At 40.1% G+C, this 20,646-nt stretch overlaps 1 protein-coding gene across 1 annotated transcript in view; it reads left to right on the forward strand.

The window, feature by feature from the left end:
• The window catches only part of SAMD12 (sterile alpha motif domain containing 12), a 270,158-nt gene that overhangs the window by 122,688 nt on the left and 126,824 nt on the right, over positions 1-20,646 (forward strand). The window contains exon 3 of the mRNA XM_018553346.1: positions 5,767-5,896. Coding sequence (XP_018408848.1) covers positions 5,767-5,896 — 130 coding nt within the window. The remainder of the gene's footprint in view (positions 1-5,766; positions 5,897-20,646) is intronic.

The following is a 20,646-nucleotide window of genomic DNA, read 5'->3' on the forward strand; positions in this document are numbered from 1 at the left end:
GCTCCCCCCCCCCCCAGTTGGCAACTTGTTTTTTTTTTTTGTGTTTTTTTCATCAAATGCTTCTCCTTTTTTCCTCCAAACAAACCTTTGGTGATTGTGGCCAAAGATATAAATTTTACTTCATCAGTCCACAGGACATGGCTTTAAAAGACCTAAGGGTTGTCTAGATCCTGTTTTTCATACCTTAGTCTCTGACATTAGTTCTTAGTCCTCCTTCCATAGAGATCATGTTTTGCAAGCAACACTGCAATATAGAACAGTGTAAACCGATTCCTGCGTCACCCAAACCTTCCTGCAGGTCCATTGCTGTCATAAGAGGGTTTGTCTTTTCTAGCAAGAATATGAGAAGTTATCTCTGAAAGTTTCCTTGGTCTTCCAGACCTTCCATTGACTTCTACAACAGTTCACCTTAAAGTAACACTAAACTCGGGAGATAAATATTAAAAATGTATTCAAGTACCTTAACTATTATCAAAAATGTATCTTATTTGTGTACCACTCGGCTGTAGATCCTCAAATCATCTCTGAATTTGTGCTGACATTGTCCTTCCTTCTGGAGAGTAGCTACTTTTGTTCCCCGTGGTCCCTGTGTGTGTTGTAAAGTAGTCACTGCACCAAGCTTGCTCTCAACAGCCCAAAGTATGGCGTGGCAGAGCTTTTTACTAAGCTCTGTGATTGTCAACAGGTGACAACTCCTAATGAGTATTAAGGCCTAATGAGGTAACTGGGGACAGGGACCTTTCAGAAACAGTGTTTCACACTGGACACATAGATGATTGTTCATACTTTTGCACATGCCACAATTACCATTTTCTATGTCTCAGTGTATGAAGTGTTTGTGTAAGTGTTTGAACTAAAATGTACTGTAACTGTTTGCAAACATGTTGTTTTCTGGGGCTGGGCACACACCTTACAACCATCACAAGACTTTTGTCTTGCGATGGTTGTAAGGTAATTAAAAAAACGTACGTTTTGCCTATCTTGGACAGGCAGATCGTACTTGCGATGATCGCAAGCCCGCCCCGCTGAGGGGCGGGCTTCCGATGACCGCAATGCTGAACGGGCAGTGTTCGCTTGCGCACACCGGCCTGTCGGGCTTTTATCTTACGAACATGCTACACACCCGCCGAAAATCTTACGATTCTCGGCGGGTTTTCGAACATGTTCCTAAGATAAAAGTCGTGCGACCTTACAGTAGCAGAGGTCGCACGGCTCCCACACACCTTACGATAATCGTACGATCGCGGGATTTCCCGCGATTATCGTACGATTATCGTAAGGTGTGTGGGCACCTTAACACAGTGTTTCCTGCAGCAGTTGTTTCCTTTTCACAAAATTAACCAATAATTTGGCCAGGGTGCTCAAGCTAAAGCATGCAGCTGTGTATGTGAGTGTCAGTAAATATACAGAGAGGTGATCCCTGCACACGATAGAATGAAATATGTCTGGATATACTACAAAAAATACATAATATACTAATAGATGAAGAGACGAGTTCACAGGACTTGAAAGGAGCCACGGTGTGCTTTCAAACAATTTTACTGAGTAAAAGTGGACACTCAGTAAAATTGTTTGAATGCACATTGTGGCTCCTTTCAAGTCTTGTGAGCGCCTATGTTTTTTTTTATATATTTGATTTATCATTGCTTCTATCCAAGAAATGGAGCTGTAAGGATGAGCAGCTGAGGTCTGAAGCTGGCCATACACTAGTAGGATTTTGGCTAAAAAAAAATCTTTGAAACCTTTGTTTGATTTTCCAATAGTTAATGGGGTTAAATCGCTGATTGTTTTGGACTGTAGTCCCGGAAGAAATTGAAGAGGCAGGATGGAAAATGTTTCTAGAAAGAATAAAATGCTAACAGTGAATGTGGTTTTTGTTCATTCCAAACACGACGTTGTGATTGCATTATTGAATGTTCTGATGAGATTTCTTATATGATTATTTCTTATATGAACATTAATACGAAAATCTACCAGTTTATATCCAGCTTTATATACCAGCTATTGTGCTAACATAAGGTCTGAAGGAGTCATTGGAAGTTCACACCCTGCCCTACCTCTGTCTGCAGAGACTATATCATCTTAACAAATAAATGGATACAGTCTGTCAAAGCATACAGGAAATGCTGGGCTTGCTTGTCAGAAAGTCCAGTATGCTTCGCATTGTATTATGGATGCAATCTGTAATAACTATTTGTGCTCACCTACATTGTATACTTGCTGTGACCCAGGTTGTTATTAACAGTCGCGTTTACCGTAAAGGAACTGGGAACACAGAAACCCATGATTTTCCACCCAGTGACCACTGTTCTTTCCCATTGATGTCTGACAAAGCCTTGCTGCAAAAACACTGCTTTTTCCCAAAGTATCCATCTTTGTCTGCCCATTTTTATTAAGGGACAGAGAGAGAGATGGCATGATAAACTATACTACAGCACTTTGAAACAGTTAAAGCCCATCTGCGAGCAAACAAAATAGGCACCCTTGCCGTGGGACTACCCCCGCACTGCAAGGGTTGAGTGCTGTTTTTTTTTCTAGGGGCTGGAGTAAAGCAGAGTTACGTACCTGATCCCCGCTCCCTTGCCGTTTGCTGTCCTCTTCTACTCTTCCACTTGATCTACTGTCTCTCAGTGTCCTCACATCTAATGCAATGCAGGTCTATGGAACCTGCATTAGATGTGATGACCTTAGTGGTCCCAAGAGCTCTGGAGTCCAGGGGAGAAGAGGCTGCAGAAACCAATCAAGCAGCCCCAAGGGGGCTGAGCGGGGATTAGCTAAGTAGATCTGTTTTACTCCAGTTCCCTAGAAAAAAAATTAGAACTTACCCTTTGAAGTGCAGGGGTAGCTTCATTTCAAGGGTACTTTTTTTGGTTGCCACAAAATGGCCTTTAAATTTCTTACTTGGGGAGGAATTAACTTTGTTCCCCTTCGTCACACATGCCAGGTCTATAGCCTACACAGAGATAAGAAGGTGACAGCAGGGGCTCTACTCCATTACCCCTATAGAGGTAAGAGGTATATAATAATAAAGTTCACCTTTAATCACCGGTACGGGAAGTGTGCAGTGTGTCACTCCATAAAGTGATTCTTTTTCTATTCATTGACTTTGAAATTACAGCAAAACACTGCTGGATCACCAGTAATTGGAGATTAGCCATTTGAGATTAAACCTAATCTAAAACAGCATTAGAATAAAAGCATATAGTTTAAAATAAGAAAAACAGAACCAATCATGAGCCTAATAAAGGAATTTGCCGTTGTAAAATAACCATAACTTGGAATTTCTGAGAGCTACTTATCCCGAAATGAACAAGCAGAATGAATAAATGTTGTTGTGGGCCCCAATGCTTCAGTTATAAAATATTTGAAGATAGGAGAAATGGTACAAATGGGGCTCGTACGATTTAGGCAACACTGCAATAAAATGTTTTACTTTAATTTAAACAAAAATGTTGTAATAAGCTTATATGTTCCTGTATCTGTAAGTCAACAAAAGACAACGCTGTCTTATATTCCCTTTTAAATATGGATGGACAATGTTTTATCAAATAAGGCTCACCTTTACAAGTTGCATAATATTCTTCTGGAATCCATCTTCCTATCGGAAAAACGTCACATTGATACAGTGAAAACTGCTCTGGTGCACTAAATTGCATACCAGATTGTGCCCCGGCATAGTGTGTAAAAACAACCTTTCTGATAATAATCAAAACTCAATCCCTTCTGTGTCTGAAGCCTTGTGTAAATTGATTGTTTGTGCCTATGATAATCCCATCATTTCCAGACTAGCAGGTCAGGGACTTCTTAAAGCTGAACTCCAGGCAGATATGAAAGACACAAATAAATGCAGTTCCTTATTTATTAATAAATCGTTACATTTATTTATTTGAATGCAGCTAGTGTGGGCTCTTGACTTTGCCGTGCCACAAGCCTCTTGCAATCCCCTATACCGTAGTACTCAGATTGGGAGAAGAGGGGCAGGACCAATAGCCAGTCAGGGGTGCTGAATGCAGATGCTGACAATGAACAAGAGAGCAGAGTTAGCAGGGAGATGACCTCATCTGTTTGCTGCTTCTTCTGCTCTTCCTGTTCAGTCAGTAGGCTGGGGGGGGCGGGGTTGGAGAGATGACACCAGTTTACTCCTCATCTGATGGTGGTTTCATCCGCCTGGCTGTGCTGTGTGAAGGGTGCATAGATCTTAAGATTGGATGGACAGAAATGTAAATCCTTTTGGAAATAAACAGCTCCCATATATGTATTTAATCGTTATTTAGCGGTTTGCTTTAGAACCTCGGTTCTCAACTGGTGGGTCACGACCCCATGTTTAGTGGACTCAAAAGTGGGTCGCGACCCCATGTTTAGTGGGTCGCCACATGCCTTCCACTTTTCTAGGTGAAAGACTCCTCAGCCTCCCCCTAGCGCAGCACTGTCAGTTCTCGCGCCGAGCAGCCATTCAAAATATGCTGGAGGTGGGGTGGGCTGGAAGTATGGCCAAAAAGGGAGCTCCATCCATATGTGCATTGCTTACAGCTCCCACGTGTGTCCTGTAGAGGTGCCTGGACTGGAATGACGTGTCACATTCTGGCTCCTGCCCCTCTACAGGGCACGCAAGGGAGCTGTACAAGCAATGCACATATGAATGGAGCTCCATCACAGCACAGCAGCCCACACTGGACCCCAGGTTGAGGATTCACTCCAGTTCTCGTAAGGTAGGGAGACTGGGTGGATCTTAAAAAAAAGAAGTGTGTGTATTTGCATGTGAGAATGTCTGTGAGTGTGAGATTGTGTCTGTCATTGTTTTTGAGGGCCCTTTCACACTAGTGCAGTGCGTTAATTGCACAGTCCCATATGATTAATGCACTGTACCACGCAATTGTACCCACTGCGCATTCTGGTGTGGAAGGTGTTTTGTGTTGCCATTTATTTGAATGACATCCCAAATGCACCTCCCATCCACAGTCCAATAGCCTGCACCCAAATGCCCAATACTGCAATGCCATGCATTCCATTGCAGTGCGACTTGGGTCGTGACTTAATGACCAAGGACAAATGTGGGTCCTGAGGTTACACAGGTTGAGAACCACTGCTGTAGAACATATCTAAGCTCATAACCAAAAATGGAATTCATTGTTGCATACAAGCTCTTAGATGTGGTGGCTACAGTAGTTTGCCTAATGCTTTTTCCCTTTTATTTTCACCTTGTGATCCTGCCAGTAACTTGTGCAAATTACTTACCTGTCGTAAGTTGCCTCCCATGATGGACATCAATACTAAACATGAGATTGTACTCCATCACGGGAGTGGTCTTGGAGCGGTGGCTACTATACAACACACACCAGGACCATGGGGAACAAAAGTAGCCCCCCTCCAGAAGGAAGGACAGTGTCGGCACCAATTCAGAGATGATTTGAGGATCTACAGCCGAGTGATACACAAATTTAGATACAGTATTGTCAAAAGTTATTGTACTTGAATGCATTTTTAAGATTCAACTCCTGAGTTTAGTGTCTCTTTAAGCCATTAAAAACTTGGCTACAGTTGCTTTTCCTCTTGTACAGCAAAATAATTAGTTATTAAGAGTGTTAAGCTGAACTGTTTCCCTCAACTTGAAGTCCACACCTCTTTGTCTTCCACATGTACAGTTGTCATATTCTGCCCTTCTCAATACTTTTTTTTCTTTTCATGGTGTCCCTTTTAACAACTCTTCAAACCCCCAATTGAAATGAAAAATTATAACGAAAGTGTTTTCTTTTTTTTTGTTTGCAGCCCACTATACTTAAAGCAACCAAACCCGTAGCATTCTGGACACAACACGACGTGTGTAAGTGGCTGAAGAAGCACTGTCCAAGCCAGTATCAGATCTACCATGAGTCTTTCAAGGAGCACGATATAACAGGTTTACTTTTCAGTAATTTTATTCTTGTTTTATTTCCTTCATGGAATGTTAAGAATTCATGTAATGTTTTACTGGCCATTATTAACTTGTTGTCTAGAAGATGTATTTATAGAGTATAAGCATATATCTACAGTAGCTGTTGTAGCCAACCAGTTTTATTCTGTAATTGGAGCTGCATCATCTTTACGGAGTGTTCAACCTTATCAGTTAATTTATACAACATTTGACTATTTTCGGAATTTAAAGGTTATGGCACCATATGTTGTGGAATGGTTTTTAGCAGATCACTCCTGTTAGTGAGCCTCTTCCCTGGACTTGCCTTTCCAGGATGTCAGTGGATGGGAATCTTAACCACTTTGCATTTCTTTAAATTTTTTACCTCAGATGTTAACATCAGTGATCGCTGACTGCATATAATTTAGGACAGAGTATGTTTTCTATATCCTCAATTATGAATGAATGGGAAGTGATCTACATCACCTCCTGTTCATTCATGATTGTGGACATGGTAAACATACTATCTCCCCAAGTTATGAATGAACAGGAAGACTCAATATGGTGTCTTCCTGTTCATTTATAACAGGGGCTGCAGAAAAAGAGATTGAGGGCTCTGTGTCGATCTCTTTTTCTATTTTAAAAGGGAAATACCAGTGGTCTGTTTACATCGCTAATATTTCCCCCAGAGTTCAGACCACTTTTACATAAAAGCCAGGAGGCGGCTGATAGACAAAAGGTTGTTTAAAAGTCCTTGAAGATTTGAACATACAAAGAACTTTAAGGGGTTGACAAATACTTACATTTACATTTCTAACAAACATTCTGAAATTGTGAGTTAGAATAGTGCACCTGGAGCTCTCTATGACCTCTTGGCTTCAGTTCTGCTGGCTGAACAGCTTAGAAGTCATAGGCTTTACTGCACCTCATTCTTAGTATGTCATTATGCTCCTAAATTAGCATGGAAGAAATTAGATTATCACTGCAGAGTGTAGTATGGCTCCTCCCAGTTCTACCCTGGGTTCTCTCCTCACATATTTGGACAGCAGCAATTTTTAAAAGAAGCCGTAAGTGGTTTTTAAATAAGCAGGAGAGCGGGAGTATTGTGTGGACATAGAACTGTCCTCCTAATACATGCCCAGTCCGTGACCAAGAACAAAAATAAATAAAGAGAACTTCCTTTGAGGAAACGATTATCACTTTCCACAGATGGTACCACACCTCCCACTAATGCCGATTACCAGTTTCAGCAAGATGGCATACACATAATATAAAATATGGATAATGCAAAAGAAAATAAATATTTTACTTTTAGGCATCTTTGTTTCCCTCTAGAACGATGAAGCTGTGTGACATGTAGTTACTTACTGTTTTTAGAAGGCAATGCTGTATTTTTGGTTTGTTTTGATGCCACTAATTGTTCTTGCTGTTCCCAAACTCTACTACATAGAAGCCATGGTTTATTTGATTGTACCGACTAGTGTTAAGAAACATAAAACACTGGCAATTTGATAAGGTGGATAGCGGCTTTAAATGTTTTATTAAGTACAGGTGGGAAACCCAGAAGAACACTAATATGATTCAGGAGTCACCAGGCAGGAAAGAGCATGCAGAGCATTTATCCCGCACTAGAGCAACAAGTCAGTTGGGGATCAGGGTAGTTCACTACAGAGTTTACAGGTGAAACTCAAATAATTAGAATATCGTGCAAAGTTCATTTATTTCACTAATGCAACTTAAAAGGTGAAACTAATATATGAGATAGACTCATTACATGCAAAGCAAGATAATTCAAGCCGTGATTTGTCATAATTGTGATGATTATGGCTTACAGCTCATGAAAACCCCAAGAACCCCAAATCCACAACCTCAAAAAACTAGATTATTACATGCAATCAATAAAACAAGGATTGTACATAGAACAATATCGGACCTCTGAAAAGTACAAGCATGCATATGTACTCAGTACTTGGTTTGGGCCCCTTTTGCAGCACTTACTGCAATTACTTTTGCATGATATTCTAATTATTCGAGTTTCACCTGTATGCCCTCTCCCTGTAATAATGGCAGGCAACTCAAAACGGTATGTCGGATATTTCTGCATCCTCCCTGCTGTCTGAGCACGCTCAATCGATCCAGTCCAGTTCACTCCTTCTGCAGATCCCAAAGCCTCCTGGGAACAGTAGTACAGTCTCTCCCTGGCTCAGACTGAAGTGATCTCAAGCATGTGTCAGCCAATCGAGTCTCTTCACAGCTTTAACACTATCTGTGCAAACTGTGGTGATTAACTCCTTGCAGGGAGAAGTGCTTTAGCAATGCAGCAACTGTGCAGGGGTTACACTAGTTATTAGCATTGCCTACGGTCTCCCTGCAGCTGACCTATTCCCCTGACTTACAGTGCCTTATTCTGTAGTGTATGGAGGGGGCCACCTTGGTAGAGGCAGGGCTTTGCTTTCTCATGTCAGAGCCTCCAGCAAGGAGAATAGTGAGCAGCACAATAATGGTCTTCCAAAATCTCACTTGAAATCTCTTGACACGTGCAGTCAGAGGCAGCAGTGCCTTAGATCTCACACTACATATACAAAACTATTAGGCTGTAGGTACCTTAAGATACCAGGACGTGCCCCTGCTGCGCTTCAGGAGGAATTCAAGAATTATGGAGGTTTTTTAGGGAATGTCTTTCTTTATGTGCCCCATAACAGAGCAAACCTGCACGTTTTGAGTTTAGGACCACTTATGGAAGAGGTGAGATCCTGTTTGTTAAAATGTACATCATTGCAAAATAAAACATTAATCACATTCAGTATATCTCAGCAATGCATGCACATTTTCCCATGTTTTGTCTCTCTTTTGTACTTGATCTGCCAAAAGTCCAGTGTGCTTCTAACTTCCTATGCTCTCCGCCTCTGCAGCACTGAAATCCCAAGCAGTGTTATCAGCCCTGCCCAGTTCTTCCCTGTGGACTACAGAACAACTCCCTTTTAGTCAGTTAAATATAGCACTAACACAAATCTTGTTATATTTCTTTCATGTTCTAAAGTTGCTTTTGTTCCTGATGGAAATCCTGTGCTGTCTTGTGCACTCTGCATTGTTGTCAGCCCTGCCCACTTCACACTACACACTTCTTGTACTAGTGGGGCAACGCTGTTCCTCTACAGATATAGTATTGTCCCCCTAGGACAGGAAGTGTGTTACTGGCAGGATCACTAGCTACAAAAAAAAGAACCCCCCCCCCCCCCCCCCCCAAAAAAATGAATGCAGCCACCATGTCTAAGCAAACCTTGTAAGCTGCAATATATTACAGATTTTTGTCCTTGGCTTGGATACACTTTAAATATGGCAGTAAATATTCATTTTCATTAAAATATACATGCAGAGAGAGTAAAGTCACCTTTGCTTTGTTCCGTTAAATGTTATGTATTTTGATTATTTAACTACTTTTTTTTTTCCAGTGCATGATGGACACAAGGGATAATTTATAAAAGTCCCGCCTGGTGTATAGGTAGTGCCCTTAGATGGTGCTGACAGGTATAGGAATTTCCTGTACTCGTCAGTGCCATCTAGCGGTGCTAGTGCCATGGCACCTGAACCCCAAAGTGTGTGTGCACGTGTTTCCCTGGCTGAAAACCCTATCTGGTTTCTTAAGTTAGACTTTTTGACTCAGATGAAGACTTTTTTTTCCCAGTGCGATAAAATATCTTACGAATGTACACAAAGTTATGAGAAGCAGCAGAAGTTCTAGCTTAAACATCCTTTAAAACCTTGTTGTGTTAGAAAGCTATTGTGTTTTTTTTAAAAAAAATAGGAAAAAAACAGAAAATCCTTTTCCCCGGGAACAATATGGCAACTGACCTTGAATATGACATCTTTGAATTATGGTTTTATTATTTTTTTTAATAGCACCAGTCACCTTTTCAGTTTGTTACAGTGAAAAAGTGCAGGCTGCGGAAGACACGGGAACTCGTATTTCCAGCACAAAAATAAAAATAAACCAAAGGCAAGTCTGTATTAAAGCAAACTAAAAATATATAGTATGCGCACTCTGCAAAATACAAAGCAATCAAAGATGGAACTTTTGGTAGCACTGACATTTCAGATAAGGCTTCTAGTTTACTCTGTATTAATTCTCCTATATGACATATAATATACTATATAATACACACACACTGCCTGGCCAAAAAAAGAGAGGATCGGGAAGTCAGCGATTGGCGGTATTTGCTGAATTCCCGATCTATTGAGCTGACATGTGACAGCTTCTTTGTCACAGGTTGGCTTGAATTATGGGGAGTGTTTTTCACGCACCCATAATTCTCCTGTCGAATTGGCTTACAGTTTGGCCTTTACTCTCCTGGACAGGATGCAGATGAAAAGCCTTTTGGCCATTTTTACAAAGGAAATGTACCTGAAAGTGGTTGGCATTGCCTGCATATTGCCATGTTTAAGGCTAGCATTGCATAATAGAGACCCTGTTGCCAAACCATTTGTTTGAACACAAATCTTCCCTCCCATAATATTATATGGGCATTTAATACATTATTTACCTGCAAACGTCTCCCTTATGTAGACCTCCTAAAGCCCTGAAACGGCTACTGGGATCCATCTTTGATTTTAAGTCACTCAGGTGACACTCTATAGTATTCCCCTTTACTACTGCCTGGCAGCTACATAAAATCTTATGTAGCTGGTAAGGGAAAGGGTGGAGGAGGCAGGCCAGCACAGACAGCAATTAGACATTTCCTGAAGACGAGGGCTGTGATAAGGAATTTTTTCTTTGAGTAGTCAGATTTTCTAGCAAATTCAGAGGCACATTGCAAGTGAATTAAACATTTATGGAAAGGAAAAACACTGCAGGTAGGCATTTTAAAATCCTTGATTTTCTGTTCTTTTCCCTGCAATTTTTTAAGTTGCTGACACGGTCTCCTTAAGTCTGATATTTTGGTGACATCACTAGGTCCTATTGAGTTGACAGGTTGAACAAAAATTGCATAAAATGTCAAACTCTGTGTTCAGACAACAGATAAACTTTGATGGTGGTCAAACAAAAGAGCCGGTACATGACTTGGGTAAGATGAATGAGTAATTGTTAAAAAAGGATCTGGTAAAATTGCTGATATTTATCATATATATACAGCTGTAGAAATGGTTATTTATACTGGCTTTATCTAAAGCTACAAAAGGGTGAAAGTTAAAAGAAATGCTCTGCAAGCATACATTTATTAGAAAAGGGATAACAAATCTCTTAAACTATACTACCAATCCGATTAGGCTCATTTTTTTCTTACAGCACAAATGGAAGGATGTGAAAAGTTCCTAGATATTATTTATTTTTATAGCTTTACCATTTGAAATAATAATAGCTGAACAGTACAGTGCACTATACTATATTGTGCTGGTACTACAGAGAACCGCCAGTCATAACTATTTGTTTTAGATAGAATGTGGAAGGGTGGATCCCCTGTCACATTTTTTTTTTTTTTTTTCATTGAAAAGGATTACAGCAACCTGTTGTAAACACAAGCAATGCTAACTGAGCATATGATAAAAAAAAAAATACAGAAACAGACTATATTATTATTATTACATCGTATTTATATAGCGCCAACAGTTTGTGCAGCGCTTTACAATACAATTCAAGACAGAATGGTGTGTTGCATTATGCAACAATCATACCCCCTGAGACCCAGTCTGTATGGACAGCACAGCATCTTGTTGACTCAAGAAGATCCAAAGGCAGTGTCAATTCGCCAACAAGACCCAGAAGGAGAATCGTGGTAAAATAGCTCTATACTTGGCACTATACTATAGTGTGCTTATTAGTATTACAGAGAAACTCCAGTCATAATTATTTGTTTTAGATGGAATAGGGAAGGGTGGACCCTCTGTCCTTTTCTATGAAAAAGAATTACAGCAACCATTTGTAAACACGAGCAATGCTAACTGAGCATATGATAAAAAAATATATAGAAGCAAAGTGTTCTGTCTCAAATGTCGCTTTATGCAACAGCCATACCCCCCTGATACCCAGTCTGTATGGACAGTACAGCATCTTGTTGACTCGAGAAGATCCACACAGGCAGTGTCGATTCAACAAGAAGTGGAATTGTGGTGAAATACAAACTAGCGGATGAGCTATATGACAGCAAAACCAAAATGGGAAACAGAGGAACATACAGAACACAAAATAAATGAATAGAATAAACAGGCTGCTGTGGCAGCACATAGAGGTTTCACCTTTGGTGAAAAACCACATGTGGTCTGTAAATCCTGATATCTAGCCAGATATTTTCATCTGTAAAACTTTACTTTCCCTGTAAAAATCATGTTTGGCTCCACCCCTCTATCTCCACGTCTTCATTGGTCCATAACAATATAAATACCTTGGGAGGCTGAAGGTGATAAGGCCAAACTTGACTTTAGAAGAAAAGTTCTCATATGCATAGCGTTTCTGTTGCCTTGGGACCGATGGTTCATTTAGGTATGCAACTTGCAGTAAAGGTAACCACTGATTGTCTTGACCCACATATAATCCTTCCTTGAGCGATTGAGTGACAAACTGTGGACAGTGTCACCCTGTCATTGATCTGCGCAGGCATCTTGTCCACAGCTAATCGAAAGCACCCAGCTGTGCCTGCTACAGAAATTTGCTGATCTTGCTGGCATACGGCCATGTGAATGAGGTCTAAAACCATTCCTGCAGAAACGTTAAATGTTCACTTTATCTGTTTAACAGGCAATTATTTTCTTGTAGCATTTATTGTTAAAGGTTATTTTTTTGGTGTCCTGAATCACCCCTAGTTGTAAGAATTGGATTTCTTTTATCACGTTCTTCAGCTGAAGATAATCGTCTTTGTTTTACAATGATATTTCCTTTTATCTACTATATTGTCTTCTACAACAGGAATTTAATTGAACAACAACATCAACACAGAAACCATATTATTTCTTACAGAAATATAAAACATAAACATTTAAAAGTGATCCGTGATTTGTGCATGAGCGTATATAGTCATAGGTACAAAAGGGGATGGAACATGATCTTGAGTCTGGTATACAACCTGTGGATCAAGACGGCTAATAGGGTCTCAGAATAATATTGGAAGTTCCCAGATTGTCAGAAATGTTTCATTAAAGGAGAACTATGAGATGAGTGCTTTTCACTCACCTCATAGTTCTAGCCGACCTGTGACAATGAGACTGTCACAGGTCGGCTCAGTAGATCGGGAGGTGAGCGAACAGATACCGGCGTTCGCTCACCTCTCGATCCTGTGACGGCTCACTGCCGTGACAGGGGAGGAGCTGGATTCTCCCCGCTCCGATCCGCCAGCGCTGACTGGTGGAACGGGCGGGGGAGGGGGCGGGTACAGCTGGCTCTGCCTCTAGAGAGGCAGAGCCAGCTGTCAGTCACGCAGCTGGGCGGATCCCGGAACAATTGTCAGGAGCCGTTTCAGCTGCGGCGTCTCAGTATACCACGAGCTGCTGCGGCTACAGCTCGCGGTATACTGAGCCTAGGGTGACGGGAGGACGCTAGTTTGTGTCCTCCCGTTACCTTAAGGAGAAGTATGGGGAAAAGCCTTAACCCCATAGTTCTCCTTAAGTTGGCCAATTCTGGGAATTTGAGGTCTGTATTTTTTAGTGTAGCAAGGTTGGTCTGCAAGGGATAATGCTGAAGCTGTGCTTTGACTTTGGAGAGTAAAAGCAACAGAATTATTTGAAAAGACATTGTCACTTTGTCCCTTTAGGGTAGAGTAACAGTCCCTGATGATAGCCCATCAAGGTATACTTATGTTGCTCGATGCATTTTTTTAGCAAGACTTCTTCTTGAACGTCCGACACCCCCCGCCCCTCTGCAGCAGCAAAAATGTACCTTTCCTTTGCTGGGCCAAGGCATGAGTGCGGAAATGTCCTTAGTCCTAGGTGCATGGATGGAAAGTATCCGTACTAGAGGAGTTGGAATACCAAGGCAACCTTTTTGCTTGTCTTCAATGTGCAGTGTGAAAGGTATTCTGTAAAGTGACAAAGTCAATCCCCCCACCCCCCCCCACTGTTAAAGTCAGCACTTTAAATGATGTCTCTTAATCTGATCTTCTTTCCTGATGTTTTCATCTGTCCCTCCAGCAGTGCTGCGGCTCTCCGATCCAGCGCTGACTCCTCTGTCCTTGCTGGCACTTCCTGTCCCACGGTGTCTGCATGCGGGTGCATGCGTCCATAGACTTACCTTGGGTCTCTCCTCGTCTCCCGGCCAAAAATCCGAACTGCGGATGCGCCCACCCCAAGATGCTTTGCGGCCGCCTGAGCAGTTTTGGATTTTCGGGCGGGAGCACGCGGCGAAGACTGGGTAAGTTTTAAACCCGCTGTTAAAGCAGGTTTTTAAAAAAAATCTTTTTGCATAGATCTACAGCTTACTAGCAGTAGATCTATGCAAAACAAAAAACAGAGGGTTTAGAAACCCTTTAAGCCTAAACAGCCTAACATATTTTATTTTTTTAGTCAGTAGACTCTCGTATGGGGAAGTTGCAGTGAGATATGAGGATCACCAAGGTGCAAACAGGAAGCAGAACCTGTATATGTAAGGAACAAATATGGTTCCACAACATGCATATATAATTACAATCTATATATAGAAACATGTTTAGTGAAGGAAACCTGTGGGGATTTACACCTCATAAAGCAGCTACTGATCCATCCAGATGTCAGGTCACATCCTCAATCATCCTTACCAGACCTTGGAATCCATAAATACTGCAGTACAAATAGGAACATGCCCTGTCACACTTTGCCTGCCTTCTCCCGTCCTCAGCATCTTTCTGCTGATTAACAAAGGCGCCTCATTGTTTGGTGGCCATATTAGTTCTCTTACCCTTTAAAGACTAACTTCCAAAAATAGTTTTCCTTCATATTGGAACCTAAGATAATTTTGATATTTTGCAATTTTTTGGTCAGTTCTCATTGTTTTTGTACATAAAAGTAGATGACTATCATGGGAGTTAATTATGGCTGCAACAGTTAATCAATAAATCGATAATAAGCGATAATGAGAATCGTTGTCAACAATTCTCATTATCGATTAGTTGATTCAGCTCATCCGCTTTATTTTTAGGAAAACTTTGTTTTTAACACTCACTATCTTTTATTTAAAATAAAACATAAATTATTATTTTTTTTTTTTATCTCATTCGATAAGTCGATCAAAAAAATAATCGATTTTAATAAAAAAATCTGCGCTCTTGGAGAAATAAGGCTAAGATGTTTTAATTGCTAATCCTAAAGCTGCTATGAAAATGGTGAATGTGATGTGAAAGTGTTAACACAGCGCTATAGGTTAAGTATAAATATTTCCATTAAAAATGGTAAAAAATTATATATATATAAATACCTTAATAAGAGAAATGATATAAATATATAAATAAATGGGTTATACCCGGTGAGAAATTCCATAAATTACCTAATGTTTAAAGCGATACAAAATGTGTAAAAACTGGTTTGTGTTAATACATAATCTGAGCGAAGGCTCCTAAGTGGATACAGTGTGATACAAAAAAGTCTTTTTCCACAATAAAATCAATCGAAAAGCTTCAAAACATTAAGATATCTTATTATTGAGTAAATAAAAGTGAGAATGCCACACAGTGACAAAATATAAAAATCAAACCCTATAAATGATCTCATTAGTGGGTGAACTTGTGAGTCATGAGATAATTAGAAAACAACCCTCATGGTGCAGTACATCCAACAATGAATATTTATTTAAAAGTAGCAACTTACATCAAAGTTAAAAAATACCGGCCGGCCAAACAGAGAAAAAAAAGAGGATAAAAGCTTTCACATGAAAACCGCTAGCATAGTGATTCCTATACAGTGAGAAGATCTGCCCCTTGACGCGTTTCGTCACCTGACGTCTTCTGAAGGTCAACAGATCTGTAATTGGTATTTGCTTTCTGTCTGCGGGGAAGACCGGACTTAAAAGAACTATTTACACATATTAATTCGTTTGTTTCGTTTGCTTATTCGTCAATTTTTGATTTATTTATTATTGGGTCATTATATTCTGCATTTTGTGAGGAAACCTTCGCATTTCATTCTAATATCTTGCACCAGAACATTTTTATCCTTTTTGTCTAATTATCTCATGACTCACAAGTTCACCCACTAATGAGATCATTTATAGGGTTTGATTTTTAAAAATAATCGGCCATTTAATTGATTATGAAAATAATTGTTAGTTGGAGGCCTAGAATTCATCGAACCTTTATCAGATTTGCCAAAAAATTGTTCAGTGTATGGCTAGCCTAAAAAAACCCTGTTGGCATATTCAGCAATGACTTTCATTATTTGTTGTTTTATTGATTACATTTAATGACGGGCTTAGCAGATAATTTTGCGATAGCGAGGGTCAGAATGCACTAAAGTAGGTCGGCGTACATCTTGGCAGCTGCCGTCTGAATAAATGGGAATGAACAGAGATGTGTATTACAGATTCCTGTAAGAAATGGCTAAAGAACTACAGATGTTTTTTTCTCTGTGTTGGGAATAACGCAGTTTTTTTGGCTTATTACAGATTTCTAAATAAATAATATTCTGGAAGTGATATGTGTATGTATCTGCCAAAAACTGTTGGAAGAGGGTGAATAAAGAGAATTGAATAAACTGATCATCTACAAATTATTAATAGCCTAAACAGTACAGTGAACACTACAAGAATTTGTGCTGAAACATATTTTTATTTCCATACTTCTAAAGTAAAACACGCACACTTTTTTTTTTTTTTACATGGTGTATGGCATGCGGCAGGGTTTTAGCCTCCATCCCTTTATGAAAAATCCTTTAGGAGGCCGGTAACATCAACTTTATTGTGTCACCGGCCCATTAGTGGATTTTCCATGAATATTTTGGGGGTGTGCTCTTCCTATTGCACCATTGAAAAAAAATGCAGCCTGCATTCATGTGATCCTCTAAGCTTCTCTTCTGAGAGTGACACTGGTGACCCAGAGCTGGAGTCCGGGCCTGCTGCCGACCGGTCTGGCTACCACCCTTCTTCGTGTATGTATGAAAACGACGATTGCTCTACACATGTTGGGTACCGCTGCAAACGCCAGAGTGAGAGCAATAATTGTAGGGCCAATATTTATGCATATTTCTAAACTGACAACCTGTAGGGGCTTTTTAAAAGCGTGGTCTATTGACTTTTTAGAGTACTGGAATTTGTTGCAGTTTTATGGACGCACACAATTAAAATGTGGATTATAATATGTAAACAAAAAAAGGCCTTGGTCCTTAAGGAGTTAAAAAGCTTTCCATAAACACTGACGCTCTTACCTACACATACTGTACATTGGTAGATTTTTCATATGAAAGTTCACACAAAAAATCTCATGAGAACATTTCTTAACGCCATCAGAGAGTTGTCAAATATCATTTGGAGTCTTGTTTGATTTTAATGTTCGATTTTTGAAGTGAATGGAATTTCTCAAACAAAAACCACGTTCACTATTGACATTTTTTTTGCTCGAGAACAATTTTCAATCTTGCTCCTTCGATTTTCTTTTGATTTTTTTTTTTTTGCCACTACGGTCGAAAATGATTGTTGATTTGATCTTGTCAGCCATTAGAAAATTGAGCGAAAGTTCCCAAAACAACTTTTAATGAAGAAAATTCTACTGGTGTACGGCCAACATAGAACGGGGGAACGGCGGTAACAGATACTGAAACGATGCTTCCAGGCACAGGAAAGATGTGTGTATAGTGTGCACCATTGTCCAATTGTTTCAAGATGGGAAAGTAATCAACCTTTTAATTGTCAGAAAGCAGCCCAAAAAGTCTGGCTCTGCAGATCAATTTTCCTGGCAACATCTGTTTCTGAAAGTGAGCTGCTTCTGCTGTGTTATCTATCCAAACCCTAAAATTGAACTTCTGTTATTTGGTCCCTTTTGTTAAATATAGAATTGAAAGTGTTTTGTTATACCTGTTTGATAATAAGTTCAGATACTCTAGCGAGTTCCTAACACCCTGTGCTCTCTACCTGTGCTGATTATTATTAGGTAGCCCTGAGGACTACAGAACCCCACCTCCCTATATTATAGACAATAGGAGAACAGAGTTATCTGGTCCTATCTTGTCTGTTGTCCTGATACAGAAGGGTGAGTGTAAGACTATCCTAGGAGGGGAAATGTTGTCACTGGCAGAATCACCAGGTCAAAAAAAAAGGAAAAAAGCCTGAAAATAAAAAAAACTAATGCGGCCAACACATCTAAGGTCTGGCAGGCTGCAATATACATTGTCTAGATTTAGCTAAGCAGATCTGTCAGAGCCTTCTATTGGACAATAGGTCTAGTTTCAGCAACGTTATGTGCCCAAAAATGAGCTCAGCTGCCTACCTGAATATACTGAATGATCAGGTTTTTCCATCAATGGATTTTTTCTTCCCTGATGGCACATTGGGCATATTCCAAGATGACACTATCAGGATTCATCGGGCTCAAATTGTGAGTGGTTCAGGGAGCATGAGACTTAATTTTCATGGATCGATGGACATGGATTGGCCATCACAGAGTCAAGACATTGAGAATCTTTGGGATGTGCTGGAGAAGACTTTACGCAGTCCTCCGACTCTCCCATCATCACTACAAGATCTTGGTGAAAAATGAATGCAACTCTAGACAGAAATGAATGTTGTGACATTGCATAAGCTTGCTGAAACTATGCCATGGTGAATGCATGCCGTAATCAAAGCTAAAGGCGGTCTAATGAAATATTGGAGTGTAATCTTTTTTTTTTTTGCCAAGGCAGTGTAAACATTTTTGTTTTTTGGGTTTAGACACACTTTAAAGTGACATTAAAGTCAAAAAAAGTTTCCCTCCCCCAATGTTAATTAAAGCACTTACCTTAAATGATGTTTCTTAATCCGATCTTCTTCTTTACTGTCCTTTTCATCTGTCCCTCCGGCGCTGCTGCGGGTCTCCGATCCAGCGTTAACTCCTCTGTCCTTGCTGGCACTTCCTGTCCCACGGTGGCTGCATGTGGGTGCACGCGTCTATAGACTTACCTTGTGTCTCTCCTCGTCTCCTGGCCGAACATGTAAACTGCGCATGCACCCGCCCCAAGATGCTTTGCGGCTTCCTGAGAATTTTCGGACGGGAGCACGCAGGGAAGACACAGGTAAGTATTAACCTCCTTTTTTTAAAGCGTTTTAAAAAAAAATGTTTTACACTTTTTGCATATATCTACTGGGTTTAATAACCCTTTAATGCACATCTCCAGTAAATTAAATTTTAAAAATCCCATATTCCTGCATTCCCCTCCTTGACTCCATATCGGGTGCGGGTGACAGCTGCAGAGAGAAGGTGAGTATTGCACCTGGATCTGCATTTTTTGTTTTTTTACATAGGTTGGGGGGCCCAATTAAAAAAAATAGCCTGAAGTTGAGTTTTAATGAATATTCACTATTTCCCTGTTAAGTGATATGCCCCATTTATAGTAATCAGACGCAGTTTTCAATATTAATGAGCAGTCATTACACACGACATTGCATTTGTTAATCCAGTTCCTGTAACATGTCAGTGTTGGTTATAGATCCTCCGAACGTTTTTCTTCTTGCCGTGTCTCCTTTCACTTTTGAAGTCTGAATGTTCAGGTAAGACCCACCATCACCTTGGTGATCTGGTTATGTAATGTGACAATTATTGTACAATTGTTGATATTTACCAGCTATCTGTGAGCTAGATATATGGCTTTTACATGTCACATGTAATGACAATGTGATTCAGTCCTCAGAGTCTTATTCTGGCAGCTACAGCGTTTCATGTCCCTTTGATTTATCATTATCGCTTACTGTCAGCAACTTCCTTTGGTTTCAGCCTGATGTGCTGTGATTTTTTTTTTTTTTTTTTATGCTGCAGCTCTTCTAATATAATTAGTACTAATATGTATTACAGATTAAAGGAGAACTCCAATAAGCAATGTTGCATCTAAAATGGCCAAATAACATAGCCTAACCCTAACGCCATCTCCAAAAAAAAACCCAGAACAAAAAACGACTTTCTCTGAAGATACACTCTTTACAGTGTTCACATGTCTGTTAAAGGATCAGCATGTCTTTAATTTTCTCTAGTGGTGGCTGAAAGTCCTATTCTGATCATTAGATGGAGCCGATGAAAAAAGGAAATAATTTCCTATGCACCTCCTTTCCTTCTAGTGGTCAATATGCAGTGTTTTCTAAATGTTACATTCAACCTGAATAAAATACGCTAAGAACAATCATTTTTGCAACTATTTGCACAGAACAAGCGTTCACTGAGATTCGGAGGTTGAATGGCTCTGCCATTTGTTTATATATAAACCCCGAAGTGTATTTGAACACCCTCTACATTATATGATAACATTATTTTCAGTAATGGTCATGAGATTAAACTAATAATGTTAATGGACAGAAGTGAAAATTGTGGTGACCCTGTACATTGGTTGTCAGTGGAAAAATGGGCACACATGATGGAGATCAGTGGAAAGAATGCCTCTTACACCAATGGCCAGTGTGAAATTTGCCCCTTCCATTGATGGTCGGTAGGTAGAAGCCTCTTACATTGGTGGTCAATGGGAAGAATGTCCCTTACATTGGTGGTCAGTGGGAAGAATGTCCCTTACATTGGTGGTCAGTGGGAAGAATGTCCCTTACATTGGTGGTCAGTGGGAAGAATGTCCCTTACATTGGTGCTCAGTGGGAAGAATGTCCCTTACATTGGTGCTCAGTGGGAAGAATGTCCCTT

Source organism: Nanorana parkeri, unplaced genomic scaffold (genome assembly GCF_000935625.1).
Source record: "Nanorana parkeri isolate BGI_ZX_2015 unplaced genomic scaffold, ASM93562v1 scaffold117, whole genome shotgun sequence".
Classification (NCBI taxonomy): domain Eukaryota; kingdom Metazoa; phylum Chordata; class Amphibia; order Anura; family Dicroglossidae; genus Nanorana; species Nanorana parkeri.